The 27,619-nt window shown below is 38.0% G+C and overlaps 2 protein-coding genes across 5 annotated transcripts in view; both read right to left on the bottom strand.

Moving 5' to 3' along the window:
• Positions 1 to 12,344, bottom strand: part of LOC149673597 (paired box protein Pax-6-like) — a 36,414-nt gene extending 24,070 nt beyond the window's left edge. Inside the window, exons 1-3 of one of the 4 annotated variants that reach the window (XM_089839196.1) lie at positions 11,438 to 12,344; positions 2,272 to 2,528; positions 701 to 756 (exon numbers count right to left, since the gene is read on the bottom strand). In XM_089839196.1, coding sequence (XP_089695322.1) covers positions 701 to 756; positions 2,272 to 2,284 — 69 coding nt within the window. In that variant the 5' untranslated portion in view covers positions 2,285 to 2,528; positions 11,438 to 12,344. Of the gene's footprint in view, positions 1 to 699; positions 757 to 2,271; positions 2,529 to 2,773; positions 3,353 to 11,437 lie in introns of those variants that run through there. The other 3 variants (XM_089839194.1, XM_089839197.1, XM_089839195.1) reach the window with 3 other exon arrangements.
• Positions 1 to 27,619, bottom strand: part of CysRS (cysteine--tRNA ligase, cytoplasmic) — a 126,600-nt gene that overhangs the window by 48,344 nt on the left and 50,637 nt on the right. The gene's annotated exons all lie outside the window — the stretch shown is intronic.

The raw sequence follows: 27,619 nt of genomic DNA, 5'->3' as shown, positions 1-27,619 counted from the left end.
CCGCCCTCCCAGCTCAAAACGCGCGTGATTAATATTGCGTATCAGAAGTAAATAAAGTAGAAGTTAATGGTTTATTTTTCCACGTGCTTCATTGGGGATATAGATCTCTTGGGGTGATTATTTACTTCTCGTAAATGTTTAGGGCAGTTATCGGGGGTCAAATGGGGTTAGGCCAACCGTTTATGACCAACTGATTGCCCTTAATAGGACATCCATAAAACCTATAACCAAACCAAAACCCCTTTCAAAAGCGGGGGCCGGGGAGTATCGATAGCTTTGTGAAGGATAAATACCCCAATATGGCCGCCTTCAGCTCCTGTAGCTAGGCTGGGAATTATGTTAAAGCTTTCTATATTTAAAAAATAAAAAATAAAAATTCAATATGTACTCAAAAGAAAAAAAAGTTTAACTTTCCCCTGGAGAAATTTAGTAATTTCCTTTTCTATAGCTTCCTTATTTATTCGTTGTTTACACAATTTTCCCAGCATGCAATGCAATGCAAATAAATCAATCTCCCCTCCTCCCCCCTGCCCACCGGAATCGTATACATCATAGAAAAATTTGAATTATAGAAAAAAAAATTTATTTTATTTTAATCGTGCAAAGGTAATTTCTTCTAAATTTTTTTTATCCAATTTGAGAGATATTCTAATTGAATAATTATTAATGAAATGAATTAATGTAAGAAAATCAGCTAACCTGGTTCACTCAAAGAATGTTTTTGTAAAGATGTCAAACCACTGCACAAAGACGATTCTGAAAAATAAATTTTAAATGAAAATAATTAATACTTCAGCATTGTATAAAATAAATTAGTATAAGAATGTAAAGAAATAAATGTGTTAATAATTGAGCCAGTCATCACACATTCGCTATTTTGGGAAAAGAATGACAGAATATTCGCTATGAACTGATGGGATCGATGTGCTCGCGCCTTTGGCATGCAAAGAAACGCTCGGTTATACTCGCCGAGGAGCGAATGTGTGAAACTGACCGGTTATAAATCCTCGAATTGATTTTAATTCAATATTCATTAAACACATATAACTATACACATACAGGGTGTTTCTGATAAGTCTGCCGTAAATTAAAGGGTCAAACTGAGTGGAAAATGACTAAACGAACATGGAGGTCTTGGAGATATGCTCCAAAACATTGATTGGGCCCTAAAACAAGGGAATATCGAACACATGTTGAGTAAGACATACCAGTCTTCAATATTCTTCTAGATAAGAACGTTATTGAACCTTTATCTAGCAGTAATATACTAATAAATGTAATAAAAGTGTGTGTACGCGCATGGTAAAGTAAAACTAATTACTACACATGTAATTTGGTATCCCATTAATCTCCATAACTAAATGTTGTAAACATCCCATGTTCTGGTGACCCAAAGAAAACACACCCTCTTACTTATCATAAACACCCTGTATATGCAATAAATTTGTAAAATGTTTTCCTATTTTACATGATAATAAAAATAATCCCTCCGCACCCGCGCGTTTAATCCAAAACGTTAATCCAAATTTGATCAACTATATTGGAACTTTATCGGGGACTCTAACGGGATTACTAAGAGCGGGCTTGGGATTTTATTAAACTTGGGGTCCAAATCAGCTATGGTTAATCCTTTTATAACCCAACCGTTACGATCGACCCAAATATATATTTCATATCCACAAAATGGATATGTTTTTACTATATGCAGACATGTTTTTCTCAAAATGCGTGGGAAGCTATGCTATCATGCAGACCTTGTGAGTTGAAAAATAGATTATTTGTGCATGCTTGTTTATGAGGATTTATTCCTTACAAGTATATAAACGTTCTGACCCCATAAAACGTGTACGCCAGCGACTAAACATAACATATCTTCTTTCAAGTTTGAAACCTGAGAAAAATGATCAACAAGCGGGACGTTTAAACGACTACGAATTTAAATTTAACGATAATTAAAGTGAATAAAACATGTTCGTGCTATCGTTGGCGTACACGGTTAGTTTCTAAAACTCTTTTCTTTTATTTTAATTCAAGTTTTCAATTTGTGAATAATCAAACTGACTATTGAAGGTCTACTCAACAGATAAATATGACTGATGTCCTATTTTAATGTGTATCAGCGTATTCATTTCTATAATTTAACTTTGTTTATTTCATTGTAATACTTTTATATGTAAGAAATATCTACATTGAAAATAGACAGAGATAGAGAGAGAGTGAGAGAGAGGTTTTGAGAAGAGGGTATTATAGTATATAGTATTTGGTTCTTGCCTTTGTGTGGCATCGCCTGCAAGACGGTGGCGTTATTGGAGGTGCCGTTGGTGTTGCAAGTGGACGGGAAATGAAGAGTGGCAGCGGCCGCCACGGCCGCCGAGCACTGCAGCGAGGCAAAGGCTTGGAACGCCAGTTGTCTCCGGGCCCCCACGCCGACAACCGACAACAGGAAAACGCCGTCCTCCCGCCAACACGACCCAGCTCAAACAAATACCGCCGCCACACCAACCGGAAACGAGACAACTGACCACTACCTGCAATCGACACACAAACAAAGCTCAGAACAAAATCTATACCACCTTTTTATTATTCATTACAAAAATGTTTTAAGCCCAAAGCTTCCTCCATGGGACCCCAAAAGAATCATCCCTAAATATGGGGGGCCCCAGACCCGATTATAGCTACTGATCACTATTTCGATGTATCGACTTAAACGAAATCATTAAGCGTTCGAAACAAAATAGTAAACAATCACTAATATTATAATATTAATACTTACTGCATAATCAACGACATAATGGCGCGAAATGCATTGTATAAATATTTGGCGCGAAAGAAAAACACTATACAAGTGGCACGTGTTGCGCGCGTAATGTAATGTATAACGGAATATCACTGTAGCGCGTGCGGGTTGTATTCCAAAATATAATTATATGCAAATGACAGGAATGCGGTGGTCGCGCGCCAGACGGCGTGATTTTTGAAGGAATAATTTCTCGTTCGCGCAGTGCACTTTTCTCTTTACTCTCTTTGCTCTTCTTATCTATATCCGGATACCGGGCCGGGAGCACGCGCGTATGTCACGCGGCCGCGTGATGATCCAAATTGCGCCAAAAAAATCTGTATATATATATTTTTTTTCCCGCCCTTTTATCAAAATATCGCGTAAACAAAACGGGACAATATTCTACTGGAGACGTTTAAACGCGGATGATTGGAGGCATTGTTTCCGAAATATCGGCGTGTTTTGCGTAGGCTAGATCGCGAAGGTGTTCTGCCGGGAAGCGACTCCATGCTTATCCCGAACCCCCTCTCGTTCTCTTTCCCCCCTTTTTTACCCCCTCTCTTTCTCTCCTTACTTTACGATACGCTTACTTCCGGTCCTTTAAGTTCCGGCTAGTGACGTATTCGTTTAAAGTGACGTCAGGACAGATATATAGTTTAGGATGCTGGACGACGTATATATAGCTAAGATCAGCCGCGGGGGCGCGACTCGAGATCCGCTCCGAGAGATTCCAGTTGTTGTTTTTTTCTTTTTCAATAAGAACAAGTGAAATTTATCCCAGAAAGAGCTATCCATTGTTCTGAGAGGATGCGTGGCTTGAAACATAAGTAACGTAATAGTAACAAGTATGACTGAGCGCTACTGAGAACTGCATGGATAAGGGACGAGCTAGTTTCTTGGGCAAGTCTAAAACCAAATGATATTGCTAGCTCCTTGGCGCTACCTCACCCACCGAGTGTTGATTGATTTCTTCAAAGATAGCTATAGTTTTATTTGGCATCCAAATTATTTGGGTTGGTGGAACTAAATGAATGTCCCTTATTTAAGTGCATTCAAACTTATTGTTGATATGAATCCTTTTGAAGAAAGTGTTTTAGCGAAATTTAAGACAGTTAATCGTTGACTTTCGCAAAGAGAAAACAACAGTTTCGAATAATGACATGAATATTACACGACTCTCCCATGAATGTGCATTTTTAAATGTTATTAATATAACACCAACCGCGAGTTTATCATCCCAATTTGCAATTTTTCATCCTGTTCGATTTAAAGGCCCATTCAGACTATCTTACATTCCCGTCGGTCGTGTAGGGATACGTTTATTTCCCTGTTCAGACGATAGAGCAGACGATTTATGGGGATTTTTGAACCAAGACTTGAATACAAAATGACAAATAACGCCAAGAATCCTAAAACTTTTCATATATCGTCTGCTAAAGCGTATTAGCTCACTCGATCACGCGTCAGTAACGTATAATCGAGGGAGCTATGGCTATTGAAAAGCCGCTAACGAGGTGGTACATAGTAAGCCATCTCGATACAACCCTGGACGAAACTAAAAACATTTCAAACTAAACACAACGAATATTTTAAATATATTCGTTGACACCACGTGGTTATAATTAAAACAGCAAAGCGACTTCACCATGCAACAACGTGAACGTAAGTCTGAATGGGCCTTTACAAACCCAACATGCAGCGTGACTCCATACGCTATCGCTATAGGTGTCGTATGATTATGATGGTATATCCAGTTTCCTCCAACACTTAAATCTCATGGGGAGGCGGGAATAACGCGGTAAAACCGACGACGTAGCCATGGGTGCTATGGTAAAACACGTCCCATGGGAGTCGAGCACCCAACTCAATTCGCCAATCGAAATTTTCCTACCATAGCAAAGAGGGGCGACCTATGAAAAAAACCCATAATATCCGCTTTCCACGAACGCATATAGATTGAGACGCGTGTTCTTCTTGCACGCTCTACTTTACTATCGCACCAACACCACGCGCTTGGGTATTTCGTTGCTGACAAAATAGGGGACCCATGGTCACACAGTATTTTTTTAGTCTATTTTTCTTGGGACAGCTGCTAAATTGTAACTGTTAACTATTTCGTTCTCTTATAATAAATGTAACGTTTTAGGGATATTATTTTTTTTATTTGTAACTATAATCCTTTGTCATATACCCTATCCTGTTGGTGGGTGTATTACGTCAATGGGGTTAATCTAATGGAATAAAGAATTATAATGGGACCCCTTAATATGCTACGAAAATAGAAAGCGCAAGGGGGGCAAAAATATATACCAAAATATGCAGTATGTTCCATTCATAAAGGATAGTGGGTTCGATGGGTGATTTAGAGACGAAAATGTAATTTTTATGATATTTTGCCATCAAGGGACACCGTTTACAAGTTATGGTTAGATTGTTTTACGGATGACCCCTTAATTAAATTAATAAAACAATGTATTAGTGGCCAAATACTAGAACAAAGTGAAATGCCGACTGAAGTACCAGATATTAAAAATTTTCAGTTTAAAGACATGATTAGGTACATTTGCACAAAATATTTTATTATGAAATTCACAGTTTTTTAGTTAATTTTAAGGGGTCATCCGTAAAACACTCCAATCATAAGTCGTTTACTTCGGTCCTAACACGATTTTTTGGACCATCCTGACTATGTATATATGTTGGTGAAACGGTATCACTCAACGCTCCTAATGTTCTCATATAGACCATATAGACTAAATATACATTGCATATATGAATAAATAAATTAAACCGGTTAAAAATCAAGAAGAAAAACTGTTGGGATTATAAAGTCCTTGACCGATTTGTGAGACAACCAAAAAAAAAAGGACCACCCGCTAAGAAAATGTCTCAAGTTGCTACCATCTATCTCTACAACCTGTCGTCGCTCTTTTTGCCTACCTATCTTTACAAGGACATCCGTCATGAATACGATTAATTTACTAATATTAAAACATTATACCTCCTATATAGGGATATGCAATATTATCGTGACAAATGAACGAATTCCCTTTTGGAGAAAGTAGATCTATGAAGTATAAAAGATGTCGGTCCGTAAGAGTGTATTAAAGCCTGGGTCATTCTAGCCTTTGATATTGGTGACAAGTCACGTAGTTTGGATGTGTAGCGAGTGACCGTTATAGGTTAGGATTTATAAGCTTCTGAAGAGGAGGGATGGATTGGACGACGCCTGTCGGATCGGCCGGCGTTTGCCGTTTACACGGGTTTAAGATTTCAAAAGATGAACCAAGATAAAAAGAAGAAATGGCTTTGATGCCTCTCTCTCTCTCTCTCTCTCTCTCTCTCTTACAGAAGGGGGGACCCTTTTGAGGTTTAGATGGCCAATTTTCCATCTTTTACTTTCCCCTTCTGTTACTCTCCCTTTAATTTCACCGGTGCGCCTATAAGTCGCGTGGTACTGTTCCTTTAAAATAAGACTTCTTATTTTTAAAATATTATTTTAATTAATTGAAATATTTGCATACATTAATTTATTTATTAATAAACCTATAAAGGGTGTTTCTGATAAATCTGCCATAAATTTAAAGGTGTGTTGTTCTTGGGGTCAAAATGCTTGGAAAGGTCAAAGAGCATTGGGGTCTACACATTACGTTACTGGGATATGGCCTCCCAAACATTGATGGACCCCCTAAATAAAGGAAGTAGTCACCCATGCGAAGTAATTAGCTTTAGTTTTCCTGAGTACGCGCACTTCTACCCATTTAATGGAACACTTGGTTCAATAATGTTCTTAGGTTAAAGACGATTGGAGCAGTACTGATTTGTCTCACTCCAGGGACTAATATAAGCATAAGTTTATAAGATATGTTCCATAAGTGTGTCACTGGTTAATGAGAGCTTGTCATGAAGTGACGTAGGCTAAACGTCATAGATTAGAGGTAAAGCGACGCCTGGTGAGGCGCTGTCAAAGGCTTAGTACAGACTAAATAGGAAAATGGACTGCAAAACCGAATGTAGTCAATTCTCGCTTGTCGTTCTCGAACTAGCTCTCAGTAAGACTCTAGCATTACGAAGTATAGCTAGTGTCATACTTATGGAATATAACTTATAAACTTATGATTTAAGTAAATGTTGTCTAAGAACAACAACAAACACTTTAATTTGAGACAGACTTATCAGAAACACGCCGTAATTAACTCCTGAAACTATATGTTAATTAATTTCAAAGTACCATGATTTATTAATATATTTTATCTTAAATATCAAAACCTCATGAACATTGGTTATTTTCCTACCAAGTATCGGATTTTTTTTAGAAGTTTACCGCCTATACTATATCATCTGATACGGCAATCCTATTCAAATTTGTATCTCCTCTACCATACTCCTTTTCTAGCTGCGAGTCTTCTTCATATCTGGGGGTTTGAAAACCCCGCAACCCCAACCGCCTAAAGGGTTTTAGTCGCGCGGAGTATAAGCTAACCCAGGGTTTTGAAAGAGCTAGGGCAAGTTGCGTTAGGGGGGGGGGTTTAAAACCCCCAAGGGGTAACGTAGATATCGTACGGTCGTGATAAGCATTACCAAAAACGTACAGACATACATATAGAGACAAGATCACTTTACAGTGTTAAGAAACCTTAAGGAAACCCTTGTATTTCTTTGAAATGAAACCCCAGGAATGTTATAACGAAACCCTTGGGTTATATTTTCTATTAGATCTCTATTTGGGGACCCAGGGACACAGAGTTGAGGTGGATTTTTTTTAGAACTGTTCCTGACTATAAGGTACATCTTTAAAGAAATGCCGACATCGGAAAAGTATTATTTTTTTACTGTTCTTCTTCAAAGATATTCCAAAAGAAGGGGACACTTTTTTGCGACTGATTTTATCTTTCAAATAGTGATTTTTTTGGGTGGAGTATAGTTAGGCTTAGCGTAGGGATTTTTTTTCGTGAATGGTTCGATAGTTTGTTAGTCGTTAGTTTATAGGAATATGGGTTTTTCTCAACCTGTTGTCTATCGCAACTTAGCTCGTATCTTTCTCGTAGGGGTGTAGTTCTTCTTTTCGTAAGTTTCAAATTTCATTCAGAATGTTGCGATGTCTTTCATGGAATTGGTAATTTCTAAGTTTCTAACATTATGATAGCATAGAGATACGGTTTTTCTATATCATCAAAATACTTTGCGAATCGCGGTTTTTTTACGTATTTTGCGGTTTAAAAAATAATATTATTTGTTTAATTATTTCTAAGATCAACGGTAATTAAGTGATTAATTTAGAGTAGTTTAATAAATTAGCGAAATTAAGTATGGTTATGTAGAAATAAATAATTTATAACCTAATTCTTTTAAATATCTAAATTAGATTAGTCATTAACATTAATGTATATTCCCCTCCCTCAAATTTAAATTAAATTAAAACCGTTTAATATCGTTTATGTTTAACATTAATTAATTTAGACTACCTTATTAATTAGCTTTATTAGGTATGGGGGTGTAAAAATAAATCATTTTTAACCTAATTCTTTTAAATCTCTAATTCAAATTAGTCAATAAAGTTAATATATTCCCCCTACCTCAATTTAATTTAATTAAAACCATTTAATATAATTTACTTTTAACATTAATTAAGTAATTAATTTCGTAAAGATTTTAGTCCAAAAAGAAAAAAAGTCTTATAAATAAAATCTGCAGGTAAAATGGCGGCAAACTTCAAAAACATTTCACCTAAATATGAAAACCAGCGGGATTTGATAAAGAACGTATAGTATACAATGCGTAAGAGGATGATATCACGGTGTAGGCTATTTTTAAACACTACAATAATGTCCATCCAAAGCTAGAGTAGCAGCGTCTCGACTTTCAATTCAAGAAAAAGGTATTAGACTTCTTTTAATCCGGTGTAGGGCCATGAGTAGTTTTCCACACATCTTATAAAGAACCTAGACTCCTAGAGTTAACACACACTCAAAAATTCTTTTTTTTTTCTTCACCAATACCTATTTCTAAGCCTTGGTCTCAAAAAATGGTGGGTATTTTTGTACTCGTATAATAGAATATATGTGTAAAAAACTCGCCCCGTATTTCAATGGGAGAAATTCGTTGTAAGCCCTAAATATGGCCGCTTAGCTACGGCGCCGGCCGTCGCCTATCTACTATTTCCTATCTGTTTTCAAACTATACTCTATCGATGTCGGCGTCTTTTTACTTCTTATACTCCAGTATAAACCCCTCTATATAGCTTTAGGAATGCTTTACAGTCACGTGATACCATGGGTAGGGGAAAGGGAAACCCCCATAGTCCATCTTTTTCCCATAATCCCTTATACGCATGCTCATCATGCAGTTTGCATTTTTGATCAATGAATTAAATATGCTCTAGAAAATATATTGCTAATTTATGTTTTTAATCAGGTTGTGTTTTATTCTCTCCAATTAATAAAAATGGATGAGTTAGGCCTAACTTATTTTTTTAGTTTTTATATAGTTTAATAATCCCTGGGATCAAAGTTGAAAGTTCAAGGATGGGGAACTCATCCGCACGCCTTGCAGAACTTATTAAAATTGACATCCCTGACTTATTTCAAATTTTAGGTTGTACCTAGAGGGTTCTTTAATACCCCATCACTTTTTTTAAACGTACGACCCCTCAATTCATTTTTTTTATATCAATTTTAATTGCATCTTTATCTAAAACATTTTTTTGTGAAATATAAAAAAAAGAAATAATAACCCATCCTAGAGTTTAAAACAGCTTCAGTGCGTGTAATAGACCCCTTTGTAAGGGTGCACTCTTTTATAGATGATGTATAATTACTTCTTATCCCATTTAACAGCTTGACTCCATTCTCTCTCTCTCTCTCTCTCTCTCTCTCTCTCTCTCTCTCTCTCTCTCTCTCTCTCTCTCTCTCTCTCTCTCTCTCTCTCTCTCTCTTTCTCTGTGTTCATCTTGAGCTTCCTTTTTTTCATCCCCATCTTCCCATGCAGCATCCCCGTAAATCCTTCTCTGTTGGAGATATACTTGTAACAGGCATAATAATAATATACAGCTAGCTGGGTTAATCTATCATTAAGTCGGATGTCATGATCTTTATAAAGCTTGGAGTTAATGTTTTTATTTGATAAGGAATCATGGGTCGTCCATAAAGTTATGTATGTATTGAGTATTTTTCAATTAATATTTAGAGAATTTTTTTCTTTTGGGTTTTAACAAAGTGATCAGGGAATTGGACTTCAGAGGAGAAAATTTCTTGTGTTTAATGAAATTGCAATCAAACATTCAATTTAATATTAGTGATTTTTAGAATCAATAAATAGGTTGCAATAATAGGTTTGAAAAGATAATTTCCAAATCAAGATTTGACTTGTTTATATAACAAATATTTATAAATTCAAATTCAATTTTTAAATATCCTTCTTAACATTAACAGCTAGCTTTTGTTTCGCCTAAAAATTAGAAACGGCATATCCTTAATTGTTTTAGGGGCCAATTAATATTAATTTGGAAGCATCTCAGTATAACTAATTGCAGCCTCCACTTTCCATTCAGTTTAAATTATAACCAAAAGAAAATGTTACCCTTTTATATATTTCAGACTTATCAGAACGACCCTAACTGTATTTGATAATTTTTAAATTATGACAACACTTCACTTCATTTACATAATTAATTCAATTCGATAAATTAAAGTTTAAGAACCGATTAAATAGGTTGTTAATTTGTTTCAAATAATTTATGGGACAGGTACTGTATTAATATATATTATTAATAAACATATTTCTATACGAGGTATGAGAGAGAGATAGGTACAGGTAGGGGAGGGGGGTATGCATGTATGTATTGGTTGTCATTTAATCGAGGCTAAACCCAAAGGACACCTGATACGCCATTGTTTCACCGGGCTTTCTCACGCTCCAATGAGAATTCGGCTACCGAGCCAAAAGATCCTTATAAGAAAATCGCCCCCGGAGACGAAAAATTGTAATATTAAACCGCTTATCTGCATGTTTAAAAAATATGAAATAATACACGATCTTAGGGGGAAGAATGTAAACGAAAACACCTTGTTCCCTAGCTTTAAGTACTTTACTTTAAATTGGATGAATAAACGCTTCGTAGATTAGACACGCCCTTGATATAAAAAGCGATATATATATACAGTATACTTTCTCTCTTTTGACGGTGTCAGTAGTTCAACACTTATTCTTTAAAATCGTAAGCGCGGAAAGGATATTTTCCGCCTAATCTGATCGAATTTAACGCCGCGATAAATGCACTCCCATTCATATAACTAATGGTACCGCCCATGCCGCGCCGAAAAACTAAAACTATATACTGGTACAATTTTTCTTTTTTTTTTTTTAAATATTTCAAAGAATTTTAATAAAATTCAAATTTTATTTTCTTCCCAAAGCCAGCATCTTTTCCATAAAAATTACTTTTTGAAATTTAAATAAATTTTTAAAATGGGAATTTTTACCACGTGGGGAATCAAAATAATTATTTGTTAATTGTCGTATTTTAATTACTATATATTTAATATTAGGCGTAATTAGGAATTAAGTGGCCCAGGGTGATAAATAATATTGCAAATTCATGCTAATTTATTATTATCTATATATTTTTGAATAAATTATGTAAATTAAATTAATGCTTACCCAAAAAATATTCAATTTTGGAGGCTTCTCTTGGGCGTCTTGTTGATTTTAAACATTTGGAACCAAAATAAATATTTGGTGATGATTATAGTTCAGTTCAAATCAATTGAAAATATCTAGGAGTTTGGGATTTATTTGAAAGAGATTTCCAAGGAGTCTATAGAAACGGGGAGTGATTTTGATCACGCGCGACTATATAGCGGTTTTTTTTTCACGTTCGTTAAAACTAGTTTTTCTTTCGGTGAAAAAAAAAATCAAAGGAAAAATGATGAAAAAATAAAGAATTTGTAGTTGCCTCTCTCTCTCTCCTCTCCTCTCTCTTTCTCTCTCTCGCTCTCCTGTCTCTCTCTTTATTTCTCTCCTCTTTTCCGCTGCTTGGTGTCTGCGGGTGTATTTTGCGCGCGTCGCGCTTCGGCCGGCTTATTTCCAGCCTGCTAGACAGAGAATCGCTTAAATCGTTGGCTCCGGAATATTTTAGGCCTACGGGCTCGCGCGCTTTCTCCGCCGACGCTTCAGTTCGCTTGAGTGCTAACGCTGTATAGAACGCTAGCGGAAAAGCGCTCGTGGAGTTTCGCGGGAGCGCCGCGCCACCGGGATCTTCCAGAGAAGATGGCAAAATGGTAACCATGGCAACCATTGACCGGCCGATTGCCCTGACCAATGGAGCGTTCGTCAGGGGGGAAAGTAGGTAGGCGGAGCCGTCTCTCGGTACACTCGGCAACGCTCTCATTGGTCCGTCATCCCTCTTTTCCAGCTTGGTACGTCCCGGTTCCCTCGGTTAGTTTTTAGAGGTTTTTCCTCATCCCGCCGTGAAACCTATTCGCCTCGTTTCCCCAACTAGATCTTCTTAAGGTTCCAGCTTTTTCTGCCCGCGCTTAAGGCGTTCGACTGTAGCCACGTTGCGTCGAGAGACAGGACACTTCCTATCCCACTCCGTATACCCAACCATCGGGAGATATAAAACAATTTTACAGTTATAAATAGTGCGCGGAATTCCAACCTCTATCCACAACAGACTGAAACAAATCTTGTAGAATTCTATCATCAATAGCTTGAACCATGAAGAGCGGTTAAAATTTAGAAAAGGGACTGTTTTGTGTCCGACCCCTTGTAAGGAGTAAGGGGGGCAGAGGGGGGTCTTTCTATATCGGAAATCTTCTAAGGTTTTAGGGGTCAGCGATTTTAGTTACCGGCGACGAACGCGCGGTTCGTAAGTCGAGGCTAGCTAGCTAGCTAGCTCTTTAAGTCCTAGCAAATTGCTTGTTTGTTACTCCCATGTTTGTTCTTATAGCTAGTGCAGCACGCTGTTTTTCCCTAGCTGCACGCAACCCTTAATTCTTTTGAGAGGATCTTTACCTAATTATCCCTGAAAATCGTTTCCTAATACCTTATTTACTTCTAAAGGAAAGATAATTGGATCAAAGATAATACCCCAATTATATATGTTATCTGTATAATTATAGTATCATTTTCCCCTATAATTATATACCCGTAATTAGTATTAAAAACCCCTCTTTATACTTCAAGGTTCATTAGTACGAAAATATTTCAAAAATCTTTGAATTAATAATCTATTCAATTGTATAATTTTAACCTTAAGCCTCGGTCTTTCTAATCTAACGGAATAATTTAGTTTTGAGCTAATTAGATGGAAAGACACTCGCGTAATTGCGTCCCTTAAGCGTTTCTAAAAACAGACGGATTGCATGAATGCCGGCAATTTTATGGTATTTTTGTTTTCAGCCAATATTGCATACTTCTATTTAGAAAAAAAGGGTTTATTTATTTAAAAAGGTCAGGGAAAATCTCGGAAAAAGGTCAGGGAAAATCTCGGAAAAAGGTCAGGGAAAACCTGGAAAAGTCAGGGAATTTTGTTCTGAAAATTCAGTGGCAGCCCTGGTTTAGTTAATTTCGCCAACATGTTAATAAATGAACAACTTTGAGCGACGTAACTTTGTACCATGTTTGTACATGTACAAGAATTTAGGACTTAACGTACCTTTAAGTATGCACCAACAACACAAACCCAAATTAAGAGAAAACCAAGAAAGAGTTGAAATCTTCCGAATGACTAAACGTGTATAAAAATGTTCACCCAATTTGAACCAATATAACCCGCCAGTGCAGCCTTTTAATAACACAACCTTTAATTATTACCTTAATACTTGATTCTTCATTAGCTTTAATTCGCTTGACGAAGTATAAAAGAGAGAAATTAAGAAAAGATGACTTCGGGGGGGGCATGAGGGGAAGAATTCTTTCTGAAACTGATGATAAAAGCCTGCATGGTCCAACCCTTAGAAGAATCTCTTTTTTGGCAACAAGTCCACGCACTCAGTGCACTAAACCTCCGCAGGTCGCGATGGTTTCTGGGTATCCCCATTTATTTTACTTTTCTTGGCTACGCTATTTTCATTAACTAAAAATTCGGGTGACCACTCAAGCGATTAAAGGACCTATTCCTTAATTGCTCCCCCTTTTCTTCCGTCACCCCCCTCCCATTCCCCCATTGCATGCTGGGATACGGGTCCAAAATTTATTAAAAGCTAGAGAATCTTTTGGATGAATCGCAGCAGCTCCCACACTGCATGGCAAGATGAAAAATTACAAAAAGAGTTTTGGAGGAGATATCTGAGCATGGGCTTTTCAGGGGGTAAAAGGGTGAAGTGTGGTTTACCCTGTAGGGTAAATGTGAAACCACGTGCTCGCTCGCTGGGGTGATCAACCCCTCGCTCGCTTTCTTTGTAAGTGTTTAAATCTTACGACGAAAAATTTATCATTTTTCTCTTATAAAATTTTCTAAGCCTTGGCTAAGGGATGAAATAACAAGTTTAACTGGTGACAAAATATCATAGAACAATTTCGACTCAAAAGGGCCCTGCTGTACTTATAATTCGGTCCTGTACCACCCTCCCTTTGTGTACAGTAACACACCCTGTATATTATTATTAAAATAAACATTTAGGCCTGTAAGGTGACGTCACCAACAAATGAATTGCGGGAATCGAACACATTGGCTCTCAAAAGATACTCTACTATGATAATCAGAGTTAGATCCCTCCTTCTCTATTAGTAGCAAAAACCATAAGAGAAAAAGCTTAATCCGGTCCATTTCTCCGCATCCTCTTAGAATCCCTATGCTCTTGCGCTTCTTTCTTCTTCTTCTTCTGCTTCTTTTAAATCAGAGTTTGATGTCTCCCTTCCCCTACCAATAGGTCAACGCTTCCATAGATATGATAAATAAATCTACATTTAATTAATTTAAACACATTGAATCTAAACGTCGACTGCTGATTTGATTTTTATGAATGAACCAGCATGCTGCACTGTTTCTCTTTTGAGTAAAAGCTCGGGAGTTGTTTTCAGTCCAAGATCTAGTCTGGGAGATGGGGGGAAAGGGGTGCAAGGGGCATCTTTTTGGCGCGAGAGCATCACTCCCTCTCATTTGTCTTGCAGCGCTCGGATGCCCCCGTCGACTTGACTTTTACTCCCCAAGTTCCTCGCGCCAGTAAAGTTTCAACCGACTCCGAAGACATAGGAGGACTTAGTCAACAATTCCCGCTCATGCTTTTCAGGATGAAGCAACCCCCGCTCTTAGCAACATTTTATATATGTGTTAGGGTCTCTAACTTGACCATTGGCTATACCCTTACTCTCTTTCCATCCCTTGTAGTCTTTGAGAGGCTTAGAAATTAGCTCTGGTTCTTCCCTAACATTTTCATAAAAAAAATAACCAAAAACGTTAAATATTGATTTTGTCAATTTGTTTTACTTATAAAGTTATATAATACACTTATGTAAGGGAGTATAACTTTTCTATAATGTTTAATGTATGGTACAATATAGTATATATATATCTAGCCCGTTTCCTTAATGGCCAAAAAAAGAGGGGTTAGTCTCTAACTCGCTTGACATTACAAACTCATAGACCTTTTTGATTCAATCGTTTACGGTAAAGATTTCCAAGGTTCCAATGGTATATTCTTATAAAACTATCAAAGTTAGCTTAGCATTTGTATCAAAATAGTCCATGGAAAATACCCAGACCTCTCGAAAATTCCATCAAGATTTTTTTCTGTACCATTGGCCATAGAAGTTAGAAGAAGCGTGCGGATGCACGTGGGGTGAAAATGGCGGGAAATATCTCGCGCGATTCGATTTGCGCGCGGAATTTTTTTTTTTCTTCTTCTTTCCCTTCTATCTCTCTCTCTCTTTCTGACAAGCACTAAGCCTAATTCGGGCCTAACTCTTGATGTCTCTTAGGAAGGGAATCTAGCTCTCTTTGCTGGTAGCCAACATCAACTTAGGACCCATCAAAAATAGACGTAGCTGGGGGATGGGATCCACGCCTGAATTCTCCTACACCCTATATAGAATCTTCCATCCATGCTGCAGTTCTTGACTTTTTTTTAATATAAATTTAGGCTTATGCATGGGTGCAGGGTGCACACTTTGCGCCGATGATGTCATATATAGCGCATGGGTTGGGTGTTTTTTTTATTTTAATAGGAATTTCCACGAGGGGGCTCTAATTAGCGGGTAATGATTATTAAAGTTTTTGGAATGCCTTTATACCAACGCTAATGAGTTTCTGTCTACGGTTTTATTTTTTTTATATATATTAATGTCAAAGGCTTAACTACATTTATAAAGATGGAAATTAATTGAAATAATCGCGAATGATAACTTCGGATTGATTTACTTCTGAAAACAGAAATCTGAATTTTTCCATACATGGACTTGTTAAATTTTTAATGATTTTTGTGGATAATTTTTTTATACTAAGGTGCATATAAGGAAATAAGGTTGTATTGAGAGTTATTCAATTCAATTCTGTTCGAAATTCTGTTATTCTATAATTGGTGTCTTCCATCTTATTCTTTAGGGGTTCCATAGAAAGGTATTCTACGATTTTTTTTCAAAAATCTATAATGATGTCTTCTGATTTCCGGTTTTATTCATTATTGAATTTTATTTCCGAATTGATGTTCCTTTTCTAAAAAATAAAAAAAAAATTACAACCGTTAACTTGAGGGGTGTACTTTTTTAAAGACGAAGAAATATATTTTAGTAGCCCTCTTTATGTATAATTTTAACGAGGGACAGACCATGCAGAGTTGAAAGTTCAACTTTAAAAAGAAATAAAAAAATAAAAAAAACCTTCCCAGATTTCTAAGTATAATTAAGCTTGTTAAAGTTAGGCATGAAAACCAAGCAAACTTTATACAAGGACGACTTTGAAGTGTCCCATTGAATTGGGGGCCCTTGTCAGTGCAGAGAGCGCTTGGGGGTCGGGACTCGGGGACAGAAGGAAAGAGAAATCCTGTAACAGATTTTTCTCCTATTTCGACAATACGCCTTGCAGAACTCAACACTGACTGTTATGCCGACGTTTCTTTTCAGAGTCTGTACTGCTTTTTTTACAAATGATTATAATAAGTTTATGCTTATTGTATTTCCGAACGGTACCTACTTTTGAGAGCTTGTTAAGAGCTCTCCGAGGTGAACAAATATTTTGGGAACCGTTTTTCTGTCAAGTGGACAGACACTTTTAACTTGCTATAGGATATATAGCAGACGAACCGTTTCAACTATTCGGAATGTTTTTACCAGAATGTTTGTGTTGATATTTTTACCAGTTTAACCCTTGCGCTGATATTTTTACCAAATCCTTAAATCTACAGATATTTTATACCGAAACACTTAAATGTTCAGATATTTTTTACCCAAAACCCTTAAATGTGCAGATATTTTTTTTACCAAAACCCTAAAATGCGCATATATTTTTACCAAAACCCTTAAATGTGCAGATATTTTTTTTACCAAAAACCCTAAATTGCGCAGATATTTTTACCAAAACCCTTAAATGTGCAGATATTTTCTTTACCAAAACCCTAAAATGCGCATATATTTTTACCAAAACCCTTAAATGTGCAGATATTTTTTACCAAAACCCTAAAATGCGCATATATTTTTACCAAAACCCTTAAATATGCAGATATTTTTTTACCAAAACCCTTAAATGTGCAGATATTTTTACCAAAACCCTAAAATACGCAGATACTTTTACCATGCAGAACATGCATCCACGCATTTAAAGTATCATATTTACCAGAAGATTTCTGACGTAACAAACAGTCCAATTAACAATAATTAATTTAATAATTATTCACTTTACAATTATAGCAAATAAATAAATTTCAATTATAAACTTAATTAAATCCTTTAAAGAGAATGGGAATTCACGCGTTAAACGATACAGTCTCGTTTTAATTATTATTATCTGATATTACATTCATTCTCTAGCTTGCTTATTTAGATATGAATGAATCCCTTTTCAAATATTTATTATATTTATTAAAATAGGAATGGGGCTCGACCACCGTTGCCCCCCATCCCCTTTTTGGTCCCTACCGCAATTTGGATTAAGATACGAGGGAGCTAGAAACCTTTGATTCGAGCCCCTTCGTTCTATGCACGATAGCTTTAGTAGCAACTGTTCCTACTATTCATATGGGAATTATTCCTACAATAAATAGTAGTGACAGCTACCAACCTTTGACAATATTAAACTGAATACGGAGATAAAATATGTCTGCCCATTCACTCCTCCGCGTGATTCGCGGATGGATTATCTGAAATCGGAATCTTCTCCTTACTTAATCCGTATGGGAAACGCGTCCAGATTCTATTCCTACATTTTTACACTCTTAGAAGGGACTAAAAACTATTTATAACCATATAGGCGTCGTCTGTTTTTCAAGAGTGAATAATAAGGGCGACGGGATGAAATTGTACATCTGTAATTAATCGAAAATTTCCATATAGATTAGGAGCTTCTCTCTCGTTTTTTTTCTTTTTTCAGATTCCAGATTTTGGAAGGAGATAGATAAGCTTTAGCGACACGTTTTTATTCTCACTGGATTCCGCAAAACCCTTAAGGGATTTTGTTGGGCTCTCAATATTTTGGGGGGCATTGCCAAAAAAACCGCTCTTTTGGTTTTGATCATTTGGTCGTAAACTCCCACGTGACTACTGCGCCATGGAGTCACGAGGGAAAACATGTCGGCAAGCTGCTTGCTACATACCCTATAGTCCCCTTAATTAACCTTTCAGTAATTAACAGTCTTAATAAAAAAGAACTTGTTTCGATACTTCTGCTTTCACGTGGTGATGATTTCATTTAGCCTAAACGCGTGTCCTTTCTTTTTTTTTTTTTTGACAGACGTGCCACGTGACTGGTCTCGTGCCACGCGAAATCAAAACCCGCCAATTTTTATTTTTTGGCGCCAAATAAGAGAGAAAGAGAGAGTGGCACCCTGGCTGGATAATCACGCGTTTAAATGTCTTTATTAAAACTCTTATATAGTCCATACCATTTTTCGGATATAAACCCGGGGTATTTATTGATAACAATAACCCAATGACGTTCGGTGTCTATTTTTTTTTCCGGGTCACGTGGCCAACATGTGATCGACTATATATATATGGATTATCCCGCTCGCGCTGTTTTTAATTCCTGTGTTTAAAAACGAAAGGGATTATGGGATTAGTTCAAAGATAGTAACTTCTAGACTGCTCCATATCCAATAAGATAAAAAAGGGCAAAAACTAAAAAATGACTGGATGAATTGAATTATTTTGTTTTTGAATATTAATAAATAATTATTATGGTAGAAAAATAAAAATACCACGTATAGACGAACATGTTGTTAAGTACGTGGACATCATTATAGAGTATGGGAAACCAAAGTACTTATTAACCACGCAATCGCGGTTGGGTTTATGTTAAGTATACTTGTAGGCGGATAGATGAAGAGACGTTCTCTTCAACTATATACACCACCATTACAAGAAACGAAAAATCTGTCCAAATGCTAACATAAAAGACCTCCAGGACATTGACGGGAGCGCGTTGTCTGTTATCGTCCCTGTATGCGTACTTGACGAAGTACTTATCTGCTATGTTGGACTCACTCTTATTGTGATTACACGCACGCGAAAGTACTTGGTATTACCATGCAGTTGCATCAAGAGTGGTTTATTTAACTGTGAGCCGGATCTTGAAATTTGCATCTGTTCGCATAGACCATGCATTATTTCAGATGGCAAGGCCACAATATTTTCAGATGCAAATTCCTAGCTATGAAAAGTTTTTGGTCAATCTGAAATATTATTTTTATAAACAAATCATCTAACTAAACTAAATGTAACCTGATCTAACCCAACTGAACAAAGCCAGAACAAACCTGGCCTAACCCAACTGAACAAAGCCAGAACAAACCTGACCTAACCCAACTGAACAAAGCCAGAACAAACCTGACCTAACCCAACTGAACAAAGCCAGAACAAACCTGACCTAACCCAACTGAACAAAGCCAGAACAAACCTGACCTAACCCAACCGAACAAAGCCAGAACAAACCTGACCTAACCCAACCGAACAAAGTGTAAGGAGATTTAAATAATTAATAATAAAATATAAGATAGGGGTTGAATTATATTCATGATGGTTTAGAATTAACCCACGTGGTGGTTGATAGTCTCCCTACAAAGGTTTTAATAAAAGCCCGGGTAACCGCTAAGTTTTCACTATTGGGACTTGCGGGGTAGATATAAATTGTCTAGGGGATGATTTTGTTTAATTAATAGATATAGTGAAATAACTAAGAAGTTTTAGGGTTGCCAAATAACATGATAAAAGTTTAATACTTATAATTAGCATGCTCAAATAATAAATAACGTACGTACGTGTCTTAAAAAATATACACATGGGGTTATCCGAATCTTAAGGATCCGGATTAAACAAATATAAAATAATGGTAATAAATGATAATTAAGAAAATAATAAAATAAACCCGCGAACGGGGAGGTACTCAATGTTTAGCATAGAGAGTCATCTCTAAGGTTGTATCCACGGTGCCCATGACGAATCCTAGGATGTATTCCTATTAGCGCGCACCAGGAGATAATTAACGCGCACCAAGAGATGATTTCCGCGCGTCAAAAGAGGTTTTCGTCCTCATAAAGATAATTATACTTTAGTCTTTTAAAATAGATGGTTTTCGTCTATTTTAACGTCGACGCGGGACGGTACGTACTCGGACTGGCGGGTATCATGTAGCTACGGCGCGAGAGCCCAACGGACGAAGTGTGGGGCTTGGTTTTAACTTATAAACCATTGTTTGACCATAGTCACGAGACCGCGCTTGGTGATGAACTTTCGTCCACAGCGTCCAAAGAGAGAATCTCTTCTAAATAGTTTTTTCGGCCTGGTCCCTTTTTGGGTTCTCGTCCTCTGGGCCTTTCCATTCCATTGACCTCATGAACTCTTTCTTGACTCCGTGCGTCATGGGTTTTTCTTACTCGTACGTCAGAGGTCGGAGGTTTTTACCTCTTTTAAAAATATAGTTACACCTTTTCAAAAGTGCAGGTGTTTTCTTAAACTTACATCTATACAAAGTGGTTCAGGTTTGGCAACCCTATTTTCTAGTTATTGTAATGGCATGGGGCATAGTGACAAAAGGGGGAGATGGGTAGAGGTTAAGAAACTACTGTCGTAGTATCCCAATAGGTGAACTGCGGAACAAATGGGTAACCTCTGCAGCAGGTCAACCACGCCCGTTGAGTGAAAGAATTCAATAGATATTGTTCAGCTTAAGATCCCAAACGACCAGCATCAGGGACCCCGTGACTAAACAATACTAGTGGAGTTCTTTGAGCTTTAAATTTAACTTATGGAATTTAAGAATAGTGTTTTTGAAATAATTTGAGTGCGTGAATTTTGAATTTGGAAGAATTTTAAGTCATACCAACATGAATATTTATTAAATTTGGAAAATAATTATTTAATTGGGAAAATAAGTAATTTGGACGTTACACTCTCCCCCCACTGAAAGTCCATGTCCTCATGAGACTCAATGTTAACGCATAATTAAAGGGGAAAATTTTGAATAAGTAAAAAAAAACAATTGTGAAATAATCATAGAAGAGCTCAATATATTTACATGGTACCAGAAAAATTTATACAAGGCCAAAAAAAAATTGGGACTTAAGTCCTAGAGAGAGATATACTGGACTCCGCGATCACGCCATAGCGCAACCGTCCAGAAAAAAAAATTAGTCCGCTCTGGGTTTTGGAACCTCTTGAGGGCAAAAATATATTGGGACAAAATAATTGAGGCCGCTCTGGGTTTGGGAACCTCTTGAGGGCAAAAATATATTGGGAAAAATTCCTTAACTAGTCTTAATGACTTACATAAAATAATTACCTGGGGCAGGGACTATTCAATTGCGATTGACCCTCCCAGTCGTACCTCTTGGCCTTAGATTATGACCTCCGTAGGTCTTAGGATCTGTGGCATTTGTATTAGAGATATCGGAGTCGACCGTATCGTCGGCTAAATCTGACTCTTGCAAAACAAGGTCACTGCGAGCCACACAGGGCTTCAAGTCTCGTATGTGGTATGTGCCTTTTAAAGGTCGACCTTTCTGGGTTTCCAACCGATAAGTGAGGCTAGATAGCTTTTGCTTTATTATAAATGGGCCATCATAACGAGGGGCTAATTTCGCAGAAAATGCATCTGGGGCACTAGAGAGATAATGCGATTTCTTATAAACAAGGTCGCCTACTTCAAACTCGATGTCCCTATGACGCTTATCGTAGACCGCCTTCTGAGAGGCTTGGGCCTTACGTATATTTTCTTGCGCTAATTTAAGGGCGTCCTGAATTTTTGATTGGATAGTTAACCCGTATACTTTTGAGGTTTCCCCGTTATCGTAATAATCGGGGTCTTGTTGAGAGAGAGGGGTCGCGGCTGTTTTTAGTTCTCGACCAAACATGAGATAGGCCGGGGTGAACCCGGTGGTATCTTGGACTGCGGATCGTATAGCCATTGCGAATTGCTGTAGGCCACGATCCCAGTTTTGTTGGTTACCAGATATATATGAAGAAATCATTGTTCCTATTGTTCGATTAAATCGTTCCGTAGGATTCGATTGAGGAGAATAAACTGATGTACATCGGTGTTTAACCTGGAGTTTTGCAAAGACGTCTTCAAATAAATTGCTTATGAATTGACTCCCATTATCACTGACTACCGTATCCGGTAGACCGTACCTAGTAAAGACGTCGTCCACCAAATGGCGAACTATAGGTGGGGTCGTAGCTTTCCTAAGCGGGAAGATTTCCACCCATTTAGAGAGGTAGTCTGTTACCACTAAAATATACTTAAATCCGCTTTTTGAGCGGGGGAACGGACCTTTAAGGTCGAGAGAAATAACTGACCAGGGAGTTCCTATTTCACTAGATTTCATTAATCCTGGGGGTGCCTGGTTAGGAGCTTTTCGTGTTTGACAAATTGGACAAGAACGCACGTAATTGACAATGTCTAATGTCATTCTGTCCCACGTATACTGGCTTTGAATTCGGCGGAGGGTTTTCTTAATACCAAAATGTCCAGAGGACGGGATATCATGACTGATATGTAAGAGCCGAGCCTTAAGGGCGGAGGGAAGGAGGATTTTAAAATTATCCCATCCATATAAGTCAATTGTGCCAGTGTCTTTATATAAAATATCGTTTCTTATGTCGCATTGAGGAGCCAGTTGTTCCACTTTGGCGCGAATTTCGCTATCCTGTGGTATTTCGTTGTTCTCTAAATATCTAATTAACGGGCCTAGTTTCGCGTCGGCGCGCTGGGCGTCTATCAACTCTTGGTTGTCAAATTTAACTAGGCGCGGGGGCGCGTCATTTGCGGCTAGGGCAGAAATATGGCCTTCTTCTAGGCTTTCGGGGATTCTAGATAGGGTGTCAGCTACAACATTGCTGCTGCCTGGTACGTGAAAAATACTAAAATCAAAAACCTGTAGGCGTGCGTTCCAACGCGCAAATTTCCCAGTTGGATCCGGAGCTTTGTGAAGCCATTTCAGCGCGCTGTTGTCTGTATAAAGATCGAAGTGGGTACCCTCTATATATGGTCTAAAAGTTTCAACCGCGAATAACACTCCCAGTGCCTCGCGTTCTACGGCAGAATATTTCCTTTCCGCGTCATTTAAGGACGTGCTTGCATATTGTATGACGCACTTTTGTCCATTAATCTTTTGGCTAAGGACAGCTCCTAAACCAACGTTAGACGCGTCAGTATGTATAGAGAATGGGTAGTTATAATCGGGTGTACAAAGTATTGGGGCTGAACCAAGTTTAGCTTTCAAGATATTAAAGGCGGTTTCTTGCGCCGTGGTCCACTCCCATTTTGCATCTTTTCTTAATAAACTATTTAAGGGGTTTGCAACTTTTGCGAAGTTTTCGACGAATCTCCTATAGTAAGAAGCCATACCTAAGAAGCGCCGCAGTTGACGGACGTTCTTAGGGGCTGGAAAACTGCGAATAGTCTCAGTTTTGTCGGGGTCTACACTTATTCCTGATTCAGACACAATGTGTCCTAAAATCTTGGCTTCAGTCTGACAAAAATTGGTTTTGGAAGCTTTGATTGTTAATCCGGCTTTTAATAGTCGGTCGAATACTTCGCCTAAAGTTTGTAGGTGGCTTTCAAAATCGGAAGAAGCGATTATAAGATCGTCAAGATAAGCGCACACACCACGTTCCGAAAGGTCTAAAAATAATGCGTTTACCATTCGTTGGAACGTAGCGGGAGCGTTCGTCAAGCCGAACATTAACACCTTTGGGCGAAAAAGTCCTTTATGCGTAACGAACGCGGCCATATCTCGATGCGCTTCGTGCAGCGGGACCTGCCAATAGCCGGCACGCATGTCAAGGGTCGTTATAAATTTGGGATTATGCAACGATTCCAAAATATCGTCAATTCTGGGCAATGGGTACACATCTCTGCGTGTAACCTGGTTTAATTTGCGATAGTCAATGCAAAGTCTGGAGCCCCCATCCTTTTTAGGAATGATTATAATTGGGCTAGCCCAGGGACCATTGGCGGGTTCGACGATATCTTGTTCTAGCATTTCATTTAGTGTTTCTTCAATTAAAATTCGCTTAGGAGGGGATACGCGATAAGGGGGCGCAGAAATTGGCCTACTGTCAGTTAAGTCTATATAATGTTCGACGGAGGAGGTTCTTCCAGGTACGGTAGAAAATATTTGTTTATATTGCTCCACTAGATTTTCTAGAGCATGTTTTTGATCAGATGGCAAATTTGCCGTTTTAAGAGCCTGAGAAATACCTTCCTCGTCGATTAAATGCTTAGGATCGTGATAAACTTGTTCCTCAAGGAGTAAACTATTTATGGCGGCTAGTCTACAAACACTACCATGACTAAAAGCTGCGAAGCTCTGTTGAAACGAGGATCGCTGGTTTAAAGAATCGCTAAAATAGTAACTATTAGTCCCATAATCGACTATCATACCTAATTGGCTAAGAATATCTTTTCCTAAAATGCATGGGTACTTTAAATTAGAAACGTATACAGCTTGAAATTCAATCTGCTTTCTGGGAAGACAAAATGGAAGCTTAACTGCTCCTTGCGTAGCTAAGAGACTGCCGTCAGGTTGGTGCAAAGCCAACAAGCCGGTAGTCTGGGTAGGGTATCCTAATCCTTCCAAAATCGGTTGTAAATCAGTATTCAAAATTGTATGGGTGGAACCTGGGTCAATCAAAGCCAAACACGGTAAGGTTCCTAAAAATATGTCAAGAAAATCTTGAGATTCCTTGGGAAAATTCCCTGAATCCAAGGATGGCTCCGTGTTGGCAAGGGTTGTACTATTTAAGGACGAGCAGGCGGACCTCCCACCCTGGGGGCGGCCGCCTCTAGCGAGTTTCCCGAACTAGAAGAGTTCGTGGGGGCTGTTGAATTTTGGGTATGATTAGGCTGGTGATTGCCATTGTTTAAAGGTCTTGAGGGATACCTATTTGGGCACCCTGGACTGAGATGCCCCTCTCTTCCACAAAGGTGGCAAGTGGGAACAAAACGTCTATTGGTGTTTTGATTTGAAAAGGTTTGTTGGGGTCTGGTATTGTTTCCAGTTACTTGATTATTAGGATTAACTGAGGGCCTTGAATTCCCTCTGTTTAAATTCTGACTTGCATTGTGAGAAATAGAATTATTTTGGGCCACTCTAGTGTCTCCTACCTTAACTTCGTTACGCTTTTGTTTGTTTAAAGACCTTTCAATACATGCTGCATCATCTAATAAATCCCTAAGCGTGTCGAAAGTTTTTGTCTCTAGATATGGCTTAATATCCTCCCGAAGGTTTTGAAAAACTCTTTTAATTTGTTTCCTCTCTGGTAAGGGTTTAATTAGTTGGCTAAATAATTTTAATTGGGCTTCCGCGTACTCGTGGACTGTTTCATGGGCCCTATGAATTCTGTCGCTAATTTTGCTTTTGACGTGTTCGTCATTTTCACGTCTTTCGAACCTAGTTCTAAGAGCATTTTCAAATTGGGCAAAAGTAACAAAATCAGGCTGCGAGAAAAACCACTCTTGGGCCGGACCAGTTAGAAGTGTCGGGACCCATTGTTGTACAAATACGGTTTCCGGTATATTATACGTTTGCCGCATTTGGTTTACCCTTCTAAGAAACATTTTTGGGCCGGGATCCGTAGGATTCCCGGAATAGGTAGGCGCAGGCAGCGGGTTCGAATACATAAAGGGCATAGTAGGGGGGCAATACGCAGGTGGATTTTGCGCTGGCGCGCTCATGCTGGGCCCTACGGTATTGTTCGAAAAACTACTCGCTGCGGTCGAAGGAGCGAAATTAAACTGAGGGGCATTGACTGTTGGCCCTAAATAAGGTAATTGCGTCATATTCCCTGGCATTGGCGGTGCAGTACTTTGCACTTGAGATACAGTATTGGGGTGGTTAGCAGCAACTGCAGAAAAGGTGTTTGGTGGCGTTTGATTTACCACTGGATTAGCTGCATTGGTGCTTTGCAAGGTGGCTAATTGTGTTTGGACTTGCTGATATTGTAGAGATAAAAATGATAATTGGTTCATTATCTGCGTTAAAACATCACCTGGTACGGTTACTTGAGCTGAGCTCGTAGAGACTAAGGGGGTGCTTGGAGCAGTGCTAGGCCCTTGGTTATTGGTTCCAGTACCGGCGGGAATTTGAAAATTAGGGGCATTGTTGTTAACCCCTGTGGGCGCGATATTCGCAGAGTTCGTGGGATTTCCCAAGTTAAAACCTGGTAAAATAGGATTGTGGACGCTAGGGGGTTGCGTTGTGGGAGAGCTAGCACGAGACGAACTATTACTGTTAGTGGCCATGTTTACGTTTCTAGTACTCTTACGAGAAATAGTTCGCTTTTTGGGTAGATATTTTGGTAAAGTTTCGCGTCTTTCTAGACGTGCTTTACGTAACTTATTGCAATAAACTATATATTTGGGATCTGGCTTATTACTCATTAGATAAAAACACTAGGTAAAAATTTTGCCACTAAAAGGAATTGCTAAAAGAGAAAATACGGTCTCTATTCCAAAAATGGGCAAAGAAAGCTAAAAACAATGAGAGAGGTGTGAGACTTTTTTTTTTAATCCTGGGATGGCCAAAAACGCAATTTAAGCGAGATAAATAAAAACAACTGGGTTTGAGAGAGAAAAATACTGCACAATTGTGCTTAACTGGCAAACCATGGATATATTTAGGTACTCTAACACTCTAACACTACTTCACAGATAGAATTTAGTAATTAAAAATGGAACAAATAGGTTCATTAACTTCGTTTAACATTGAAATATCCCGGCTGGGCCCCCAATTTGTAAGGAGATTTAAATAATTAATAATAAAATATAAGATAGGGGTTGAATTATATTCATGATGGTTTAGAATTAACCCACGTGGTGGTTGATAGTCTCCCTACAAAGGTTTTAATAAAAGCCCGGGTAACCGCTAAGTTTTCACTATTGGGACTTGCGGGGTAGATATAAATTGTCTAGGGGATGATTTTGTTTAATTAATAGATATAGTGAAATAACTAAGAAGTTTTAGGGTTGCCAAATAACATGATAAAAGTTTAATACTTATAATTAGCATGCTCAAATAATAAATAACGTACGTACGTGTCTTAAAAAATATACACATGGGGTTATCCGAATCTTAAGGATCCGGATTAAACAAATATAAAATAATGGTAATAAATGATAATTAAGAAAATAATAAAATAAACCCGCGAACGGGGAGGTACTCAATGTTTAGCATAGAGAGTCATCTCTAA

The sequence above is a fragment of the Phalangium opilio genome, unplaced genomic scaffold, assembly GCF_054372755.1.
Source record: "Phalangium opilio isolate 3A_F unplaced genomic scaffold, DU_Popi_V2 ptg000048l_1, whole genome shotgun sequence".
NCBI lineage: Eukaryota > Metazoa > Arthropoda > Arachnida > Opiliones > Phalangiidae > Phalangium > Phalangium opilio.
The sequence above is the reverse complement of the archived record's forward strand: the minus strand, read 5'-3'. Positions and strand labels throughout refer to the sequence as shown.